Here is a 10,844-nt window from a genome sequence, read left to right on the forward strand (position 1 = left end):
GGTAGGGACGTTTTTAAAAAGTAATTTTAATGGGAACACAGCAATCAATATTTGGCTTTTAATTAGGTTTTAGTGGGGTTATTTTGTGTATTTTTGTATGATTTTTTTGTATCCTGTATATTGTATTTGTGTTTTTAATATGCTGTGAACCGCCCTGAGTCCTACGGGAGAAGGGCGGTATACAAATTAAATTAACCATTAACCATTAACCATATCAGATGGAGTGTCTATAAGAGCTTTTAGTTCACAATAGAAAAGCTAGATCAGAGGAAAGAGCATAGCTTAGTAGCATAACTACTCTGCGTGTAAAATAAATCCTTAGCAGCTCCAGGATGAGTAGAGCAAATTTTATGTCTGGAAACGTGAAAAGCCTCTCTGACAGGCAGCACTGACAACATCAATTTAGATAGTTCTAGATTCAACATAAGTCACCACCATATTTTTTTTAGATTGTTGTGTGAATTAGGCCACAGTATTAAGCATAATGAATTTCTGTGGTACCATTTCAGACTTCTTCTGAGATGGAACTTTAAGGGTAAGGCAGGGATGAAATCCCATTCACCCAACCTAATACCTACTTTCCACAGAAGTAAAAAAACAAACTTTGATGATATCACTAGAAAGTCAAGAAACTGAATAGCTGAGCAAAATTCCTATATCAACCACAATATGGCTTGCTTGGGCCATATTTCAACATGTAGAAGACAACAAAATGAGATACAAAATGCAGTAACATGAGAGCTAAGGAATGATGGCAAAGGCTACATTCAGAATTGTATTATGAGGAGGGACCTGAAAAAGTTGGGAGTAAGGGGCAATCTGACTGTTGGGAACTACTGAAGTTTTGAGAACTTGTAAAAGTAAAGTCCCTGAACCACCAGCTCTCTCCATCTTGCCAGTATATACCAGCAAGCTGATGGAGTAGAGGCAAAACCAAATCTGGCCAACTATTTATTATTTATTACAGATTTATATGTCATCCATTCCCAAATTCAGCCACACTCAGACATAATTGTCCTGCTCTTCCTACGAGGCTTCCATCTAAGCCTCGTAACAATTCTTGGACAAGGCTGTGTAATCATTCACAAATCATATGAGTTTAAAAATACTATAATACAACATGTGCAAACACGTTTAAAGCAGCTACACCCACAGGTTTCTTTCAATAAACTAGGAAATTTTTAGAGCACAGATATGCTCCCCCAAAATGTCATTACTTGTCATCTTTCAAGTTTGCTTACTCAGCAGTAGAGCTTGGAAAAAGTCAAAACAAATCTGTGGCAGAGATTTAGCTGATGAAATTTGGAAGAATCAGGAATATAGCTACAACTCCTAAGAGTTACACAGATTCTTCAATGTTTACAACCATCAGAGGAAACCTATAGGTAGAAGAAATGCAACCAGGTATTATGAGACAGATTTAAGAACAGAAGCCTCAGACTCAGACAATTTTTCCCAACTGGATGTCTTCATGCAGCTATATTTGGCTAAGTTGGCTGGTTTATACAAATTTAAACCCAATCCATTTGGAGGACACTAGGTTGGGGAATCCAGCCATATTAATTGTAAACACATCTATACAGTATGTTGATTCCAAGTGGATCAATAGGGAGAGCTGGAAAATACCTTACGATCTACTCCCAGGCAAAAAAAATATCAAACATGCTAGTTGGGAAGAACAAAAATGTGCTATGAGCAAACTAGGAAATGATGTAGAAAGAGAAATATTTGAGGAGAGTGAATACTGACTATGATAAAAAGAACCACCTACATGGAAGAAAATGAACAGAATTGAGATGTGGAATGTCTCAAGCATGAACAATGCAAAGCTAGACATCAAGAAAGAAATGACAATGATCAAATAGGCATTCCTGGCATCACTGAGATAATTTTTGGTCAGATGAGTTTATGCAGTATTGTTCTGGAAGTGACACCATCAGAAGCACTGATAACAAATAAATATCACGAATCAGTTGACAGCTTCAAAGCACTAAATGCAAAAATAATAGCTGATCAAATCCAAACTAAACCTTTGAATGTCTCATTTGTCCAACTTTATGCACCAACAGAAGTATCTGAATAGTTCTACGCTGACATTTAAGGAGTGTTATAAAAAGGTTGAAAAGAGATAGAATATACTTTATACACCAAAATTGGAGACAATGAAGAAGCATAAATTGTTGGTAGATATTTTATACTAGAAAAAAATGAAGCAAGTATCTACTGCTGAAATATATATTCATTTCCATTCAGAATCTATCACAATATTACATTTTTGTTTCTCTGAATAAATCAGGCTTCACTACATTCCTCTTCATTCAAAGAGGTGTCAATTCAGTGTATTTTTCTTTTTCCACTGCAATAAGTGCTATAAACAAATGATAAGAATAGTCATTGATCAACAGTTGGCTACCTTCTCAATCTTGAGATCTGCTCTGTCTTCTATCTTATCTTGCAGTAGCAATCCCCTTGTTTCAGACAGAATAGGCAAAGCAACCAAAGAGAAAAATGGGTGATGAAGTTAAAAGAGAAATCCTTCCAGGAAACTGGGGGCCCTTAATATATGGAGTAGCTTTTTATCTCCAGGATATTTCCCTCATGTCCAATAAATGGAAACAGGAAGGAGAAAATGAGCTTCTTGACAAACTGAGCCCCCCCCTTCCTATTTGTGTACACTTGTCATCCCTAGTTTCGCAGTTATTTGCATCTGCTAAAATATACTTTGGCCAGTTAAAGCAGATACCACAGTCAGGTTAAGTGGAAGGACTTATTTATCATCCTGAATTGCCTTTTTTTTGCTTCTAGCCTGATATCTAATCCCAGCAATTGTGATTTGTAAATCAAGGTGTACAGCAAAGCATGCTGTGTGAACTCAACTGATGTGGATTATTCTACTAACCCTGGTGAAAGAGGCCTGACTTCAACACAATGTGTAAAATTGTGATAGGACCCTCAGAAGAACTGTGCAGGATCAAAGTCCTTCAGTTCAGTTTCACAATGAGCAAAAATTATCTCTCAGAAGCTATTAAACACGATGTAAGTTCTGAAGCTTGATTTTATTTATTTATTCACCTAAGTGACTTTGGGCAGCTTACAATAAAATGGTATCCTGTTGGCATTTCCCAGCAACTGGGAACATACTGGCTCAGTTCACATAATGGGTATAATGTAATGGGGTTAAGTAACTCTAATTCAATGGGAACCCATACAGTACCAGTATGGTACCATCACATTAAGCCATAATATAACTTATTTTGGGGGTGTATCAAGTAAGAGAACCTAGCAACTATGGGTTGATAATCTTTAGGTTAATCCATTATATGAACGACCCCCCCCCCAACTCTGAAAACTGCAATTAATGTCTAGCTAACCTGCTCAACAGATTCCAATTATTCTGGGGAAAAAAAATGGCATTCAGGCAAGTACACAAGAGCACGGTAAGAGACTCTTAAAAGAGAATATTTGTAGCTCAGGGTTGAAATGAGGGGTCCTTGGTGTTCTGAGGGCTTGGTTGTTTTCTTGCAAACCTTTCATTATCCAAACTAGGTAGCATCATCAGTGCCTTTCCCCTCCATGTTTTGGAAGAATGGAGGATCTCACTGAGTTCATCACAGACTATTCCCTCCATCCCCCCCCAACCCCCCGCCATTCCTTACACTCCTTTCGCAAACCTCGGTCGCTCTTTGGGGTGCCCCACTTGCTTTTTTTTTTTCCTTAACGGCATCTGCTCTTCCCACGCTCCATCTCGCCCTATTCCCCACCCCGAGCCAACGCGGGCAGAAAGGACGAGACGCTGTCGGGGCTGCCTCCTCACGTCCCACCCCGACTTACTTCGCGGAAAGCGTGTTGATGGAGCCGGTGATCAGCATCAGCGCCGCCAAGCACAGCTGGTACCTCGTCCAGGCCATCGCTGCTGCCTGCCGCTCTCAAGTAAGCAGGCAGCCCCAACTATCCCCTGCAGCGGCTCGGGTGCATTTCCTCCTCGGCACGTCACATGACCGCCATCGATCAGCTGACAGTCGGCTGCGCTGGCAAGGGCGCCCACGTCTTCCAAGCCGCCTTCTCAGCAACGACCGTGTGTGTGTGTGTGGGGTGGGGGAGCTCGTGACTCTGTCCTCTCTCTCCCCCCCCTTCCTCCCTCCCTCACTGGAAGTCGAGGGATGCTTTGCGAGCAGATTAGGCGGCAGAGGAGTCTTTTCGGAAGAGAAGCGGAGGCTGTGCGCTTTAACTGAAAGCAGGCAGGAGTTCGGCCGGTGAAGCTTCCTCTTCCGTTCAGCTTGTTATTGTCAAGAAGGGATTTGTCCTTAGCTATTGGCCTCCCTAACGATCACAATGTGCATTGTTTGTGCTGCAGTCCTAAGGAGTGACGGTTGAAAAACTAATTTGAGCCAAGCATTTTAGAGAAAGACCCAGATTTTGCTGTTAGCGCGAAGTAAGTAAGGAATAGCAGAGCTGGGCAGAAATTAGGCTTGCTAGATATGGATATGGAACTGAAACTGCAGACAGAGAAGGAAGTGTTTCTGCTAGAGGCCCTTGTCCCACATTGCTCATCTTAAAAAATTAAGGAGAATTCGACTTGGTTAATACTTAGGTGGGAGATCATTAAGATATTCCATTCCTGAAGGCCAGACTGAAAAGTTGAAGAAACATTTTGAAATAAAGCAATGGTAAGCTTAGCAGTACTATTGCAAAGAAAATTCCATAGATACACCCAAGTAATCAGGAGAAATCCAGCGCAATTTGTCTTTTCTTTTCTTTACTTGACATGCCACGCTTCCTGATAGATCAAATCTCTGATTTGCTGCAGACTGGAGATTCTAATTCAGAATTTTTTAAAATTGTCAGCACAGTTCACTATGAACCAGAGCAAAATGTAAAATTAATAGCTTTATTGAGGTTGGTTGATCAAGAGGCTTGCATTTTTTGAATGTACAAGGAGATGGTACAGGTAAGTGTTCAAATAAATGATTTCGATTCAAAAGTCTGTTAAATTACTTAACATTCTATGAATAATTACTATCTATATATAGTCATCTTTGGCTACTCTCTTACATTTAATTTCACCAATCATCTCATTTTACTATTTTCACCTCTGCTCAATGAATCTGATACAACAGTGTATTCTCTTGCAAGGATAATGCTGTACAAATTCAAATGAAGTGATTCAAATGTAGCCAATTGTAATGTTAATATTTATTTTAATATTTTATCTTGTCTTACTTGGTTGTAAGCCACATAGAGTCGCCTCTTGATGAGATGGATGTATACATATTTAACAAATAAATATAAATTTGTACTCCAGGAAATCACTGCTATTTTACCAAATGTCACAGAACTTTTTATAGTTTTCACTGTTTAGTCAATTTGTTTAGCTTAATTAAGTTGAATTTGGACAAAGATCTACTTATGCTTCTTTTTTGAGGCAGGCATACTAGGCCAGTGATGAGTTCTGGAATGCCACATTTTGGAACAATAGCAAGGCAAGTATGTGATGCTTTACCACACTTCAGTGTGCTGAGGCCGCATACGGTAGTTGGGAGTGACTTGGTACTTCACAGTTTCTAGAAATCTACCCCAAATATTTCTAGGCACTTGTCTTGCTACTGTTCCAAAATGCTTTGCTATGTTATGCAAAGTCAAAATGTGACCCTCACTTTCTTTTGCATTTGCCCTCAGCCTGAATCTCAAGAAAATTAAGAGTTGACAACATCTGAAAAGGCCATTTTATCCTTCCTTGCAGAAGCTGCTGTTTTGATTAGTATCCTGAATGTATTGGTTTGCTTGCAGAGCTGTAGGAATCTCAGCATGTTTTTTCTGCTCTGCAGGGTCTAAAGAAAGTTAGCAATAAAGTAGTGAAGACAAAGCAAAAGAATCCATCAGAAACCTACGTTAGCAATGCCTGATTAAATATATGGTTCTTTTAGTAGATACCCTAATATCTATCAAGCATGGCAAAAAAGAAGTAGAAAAATAAAATCCAACCGAATAACAGTGGCTCAGTTCAATTTGCTTCGTATCTTGGTGAAAACATATCCATTGGTGTGCACGAGATTTTAAAAAGTGCCTCCAGACTTAAAACATTACACATGTGAATTTAGACTTTTATGGTATTATAGTTGTTCGGAAATGCAAACACTGAAAGCTCTTTTAGTCTGTTGAGCTTGATGAGTCATCTTGAAATTAAAAAAGCTGTTAAAGCATATGCCTAGTTTCTCCAGGAGATTTACCGTGCCCGAGACAACATACAAATCATAACTAACATTCCTTCTGGCATTTTGAATTGTGTCTCATTAGGCAACTGATGAATTTGGCTGTATGGGTGACTGACCATATTTTCTTGAGAACCAGATTCAATACCTGACACCTCTATTTTTAAAAATGGAGAAGCTATTACTGGTTTATTACTCTTGAGTAATGGAGCTGTTTTGCCTGGAATACATGCTATGCATTAAATCTACTGAAGCCTCCATTTTTCTGCTACAGCAGGGATCCCCAACCTGTGGGCCGTGGCCTGCTGGCCACCGGGCTGTGGGACAGGCTGGCCAGTGCACGTGTGTGTGTGTGCACACTCCCTCACTTGTGCTAGCGATGTGGCTGCAGGGTGTGAAAATGGGCCGCTGCCCCGCTGCACAAAAATGGGCGCCACTGCGCTGAGGGACACAAAAATGGGTGCTGCTGCGCTGCAGGGCGTGAAAACGGGCCGCCACCATGCTGCAAGGTGCAAAAACGGTGCTACGCCATGCAAGAATGGGTCAGGGTTAGTGAGTATCACACAGGTGCTATCCCTGCCCCATTTGCGGCGTGCGTGTGCGTGCGGCCCCATGCATGTGTAAAATGCTTCCCCTTCCCTTTCCCTCCAGTCCGCCAACCGAGAAAGGTTGGTGACTTCTGCGCTATAGCAGGGGTCCCCAACCCCAGGTCTATAGACTGGCACCGGTCCACAGGATGCCAGAAACTGGTGAAGCCCCATCTGTGGGATGCAGGCAGCATATGAAACCACGCCCCCTCTGGTCCGCGGAAAAACCTCCATGGAACCAGTCCCTGGTACCTAAAAGGTTGGGGGCCACTGCGCTACAATATAGAATGTATTGTATATAGTTTGGTGCCCCTTACTTTTTGTGTTTTTAGGTGTTTTTTTTTTACTAACTGTAGCACTATTTCTGAAATCTCATGCAATGTAGGATTTTTGGCTTGGTGTTAAATTCTCGACTGTGCTCTAAAACTGCCTGGGCAGCAGAATAGGCCGAAATTCTTATATCGGTCTGTTGTGGAAAGCAACTTTCAGAGCTGTCTTCACAGCTGACCAGTCTAAATGCTAGCTGGAGTAGGTGTCCAAGAGTAGCTGAGATGGACTTTGTCACATATGGAATAAAATCCTCCAATCCTTCTCTGCCACAGAGGGGAAGAAGGTTTTTGAGAGACTGCATGCATGGGAGAACAGAGAGAAAGGAGTAACTGCTGACCAAGGAAGAAAAAACTGGGTTTTAACAGGTAAAGGGGAAGCAGAGGCAATGCTTGTTTCAGGAATCTTGTTTATTTCTGTAGAAACGGGTAAGCGTTTAGATAAGAATTTGCTATTAGAATTTTGATTTGATATGAGTGTGCTAGCTAAGTCTTTATTGTAAACTTGTGACTATGTCTCTAAATAAAATGATTAATGTATAATTCCCACAGTTGTCATGTATTTTTTGAATTGCGTTCAAGAATCTAGCTTAACAGGCTTTAAATGATCACTTTTCTTTCAAAAGCTGGAGCTATGTAAATTTGCAACTAAACATGGATAGAAGAGAATATTTGTAGCTTAGGATTGAACTGTGGGATCCTTGGGGCTCTCTGAGCTTGGTTTTTTTCTCACAGGTGTTTCTTTACCAAATACTGCCTGATGATGTTACCTAGTTTGGTAATGAAATGTCTACAAGAAAGTAACCAAACTCAGAGAGCACCAAGGAACCCTGCAGCTAAACAATGAAGTGGTCAATCCTCCCAGATAGTCTGATGGAGCAATGCTCTTGTTTCCCCTGAAATTTGGCAGCTCTGTAAATTATCTTTTCCTCAGAGCTGTTAATATTTAAAGTTTAAAAGGGCTACTCCTTTGGAGTTTTTTCTGTTTTTTTAAAAAATAAAGTTTAATTTTGTTTCTACCCCTTGAGATTGGTCTATCTACAAGGACAGAAGGGTTGAAACCTCTGGGCACTTGGGTGGCAAATGGCCAGGAGATTATGTTATAGAATTTAAAAAAAAAACACTTTTACCCAGTGCTTTTTTTCTAAAAAAAAAAAAAAGGTGCCGGAACTCACACATTTCATACAACCTGCCTTGCCTACCCTACAAGGTTCCATCCCAAAAAGGTGCCGGAACTCCATTCTGGGCATTCTATGAGAAAAAAAGCCCTGCTTTTACCTAGTAATTGTCACAAAGTAACACAAGATGCAGTATTTCTCATAAATCAAGGTTAAGGGGAAGAATGCCAAGTGAGGCACTCTAGAAAATGATTTGTGGTAGTGAAAACTAGTCCAAGGACAGGAGGCCAGGTCTGGGAGTGAAGAATCAAAGGGCTGTTAGGATAGGAGGTTCTGTCTAGGGGTTCTGTTGAGTTATTACAGTGTCACAAGATATATATTTGGTTTTAGAATACCTTGTTGTATGAAGCCGCCAACAATAATTGGGTTCATATAGCATCAGAACCACTGAGGACTTAGCAGTTGCACTAGCCAAATGTGCTAGACTTGTTAAGTTTATCCAGTTTTTAGTGGCAGGCAATATTGTGCAAATTCAGCCTGCTTGATCAGCCTAAAGCAGGGGTGTCAAACTTGTAACGTCATGTGACATGTCTCGATGTATCATGACTTTTTCTCCATTTCCAGCAATGGGGTAGGCGCAGTTTCGGCATGACGCATCCGGTCCGCAGGCCGGCATTTTGACACCCCTGGCCTAAAGGCTCTGTAGAATAGAATGAGAAAAATTGACTGATTTAGTAACCAAGTTAAGTGTGTTGTATGAATCTATCTGTTATGGTTTAAAATGTTCTGTGAATTGGGCCTGTACTTCCAAACATAGAGAGGCAAAAATTGCTTCTTCTTTTTATTCCCATAAAGCTTTTTGAGGCTTTTGCTTCAGTCTAAGATTACCTCTTCATTTGCCAAGATCTACTGTACATATCTAAGAACTCTTTCATACCAAGAAACTTCTCTCTGTTCATCCCTCCCTCTTTCATTTTTATGGTTGAATCATTTTATCTACATAGAATTCTTGTACCAATTATAAATTTTATACCAGTTATAAATTTTATAATTGGCTAGAGTTGCTTCAGCATGGATTTTGATCTTTTCTTTATATGAACAACCTGTCTGCTCCCCCCCCTCCCCAGTGCTGTGTCGGTCTAATCCTGTTAGAACTCCTAATTTAATCTTAGATGGGGAGTGAAACCTTATTAGAATTGCTGGCAGGCAGCAATATCTGACTGCTGTCATATTTTGAAACCCCAAATTACAGAGTATGAGAATTAAATGCAAAACTGCCGGAGGATCTGAGCTGAGCCAAGTAATTTGTTTAGCTGATATTTGTTCTTCAAGTAGCCTGGTGCAAAACATGTAGAACTTTATGGATCAACATCAGAATCGTGAACTGCAGTACACATAGTTCTTGACTTACATGAAATACAGATATTTCTTGTCCTACAACAGTTCATTTAGACACCATTCAAAGTTACAATGGCACTGAAAAAAGTGACTTGTGACTGTTTTTCAGACTTACGGCTGCTGCATCATCCCTGTGGTCATGTGATGAAAATTTGGATGCTTGGCAACTGGTTCATATGTTTATATGTATGATAGTTGCAGTATCCTGGGGATAGTCAGGATATATGTCAACGGAGGTCATGTGATCACCTTTTGTGACCTGACCAGCAAAGTCAATTGGGAAGCCAGCTTCACTTAACAACTATGTTACTAACTTAACAACTGCGATGATTTCCTTACAACCGTGGCAAGAAAGTTTGTAAAATGGGGCAACATTCACTTCACAAATGTCTCAGTAACATAAATTTTGGGGTCACTTGTGGTCGTAGGTTGAGGACTAGTTGTACAGTGACAGTCACCACTGTTGCAGAATACAGTGTTTTGATCCCTGGTTCCTACCAATTCAAGTGGTTGCATTCTGTCACAGATAGCCTGTCCCTAATTTAGCAATTTACAGCTGCTGTAAATGACAGCATCAACTGAGATAAATCAGGTGCCTTGTGGCTTTGCTATAGGAGAACTATAGAAAAACTGGGAAGGAAGGAGAGGGAAATGGAGGGCTGGAGCGGAGGTGGGAGGGAGGACAGCTAGAGGCTTTCTTCATGTAATCATCTAGATTCTAGTAGAAGAATTCCTCATTCTCTCTAAAGTAGCAGAAAAGATTGCAATTAAACGCCCATCACCAACTCATCTTCTCCTCCTCCTGATGTGGTAGGCACAGAAAGAGATTTATGGGGCTAGAAATAGAGCCACTAGTTCTCATTGGCTCTGATCAGAGAATATTATGTCATCGTCACCCAGTCAGGACAGTCGAGATAGTTCACCTTCCTATCGGACAGGTGTCGAAGGCTAGCTGAGAGTTAACTCCTTTGTGCTTCTGGAACCTGCTTTGGGTATTTCTAAATGTGTGGTTCAGTGTCTTATGCAAAACTAGAAAATGGAAAATTCAGTAATCAAACTAAGGACCTTGTATAATTGTACACTTTTTCTTGTACTGCTGGTGGAGGTAATTTTTTGGAATCTTGAAATGGGAAAACAAAGAATTCCTCTGTAATAAGGTCTCCTTTGTGTACTGATTTTAGTCTTTGTGGTGTTCTATACCTCTTT

The 10,844-nt window shown here is 40.4% G+C and overlaps 1 protein-coding gene across 1 annotated transcript in view; it reads right to left on the reverse strand.

The window, feature by feature from the left end:
- Positions 1-3,950, reverse strand: part of SLC35F6 (solute carrier family 35 member F6) — a 13,688-nt gene extending 9,738 nt beyond the window's left edge. Inside the window, exon 1 of the mRNA XM_015819985.1 lies at positions 3,832-3,950. Within this exon, the coding sequence (XP_015675471.1) occupies positions 3,832-3,908 (77 nt within the window). The 5' untranslated portion in view covers positions 3,909-3,950. The remainder of the gene's footprint in view (positions 1-3,831) is intronic.
- Positions 3,951-10,844: the final 6,894 nt, after the last annotated feature.

The sequence above is a fragment of the Protobothrops mucrosquamatus genome, unplaced genomic scaffold (genome assembly GCF_001527695.2).
Source record: "Protobothrops mucrosquamatus isolate PMUCROS unplaced genomic scaffold, P.Mucros_1.0 scaffold1038, whole genome shotgun sequence".
In the NCBI taxonomy this organism is placed as follows: Eukaryota; Metazoa; Chordata; class Lepidosauria; order Squamata; family Viperidae; genus Protobothrops; species Protobothrops mucrosquamatus.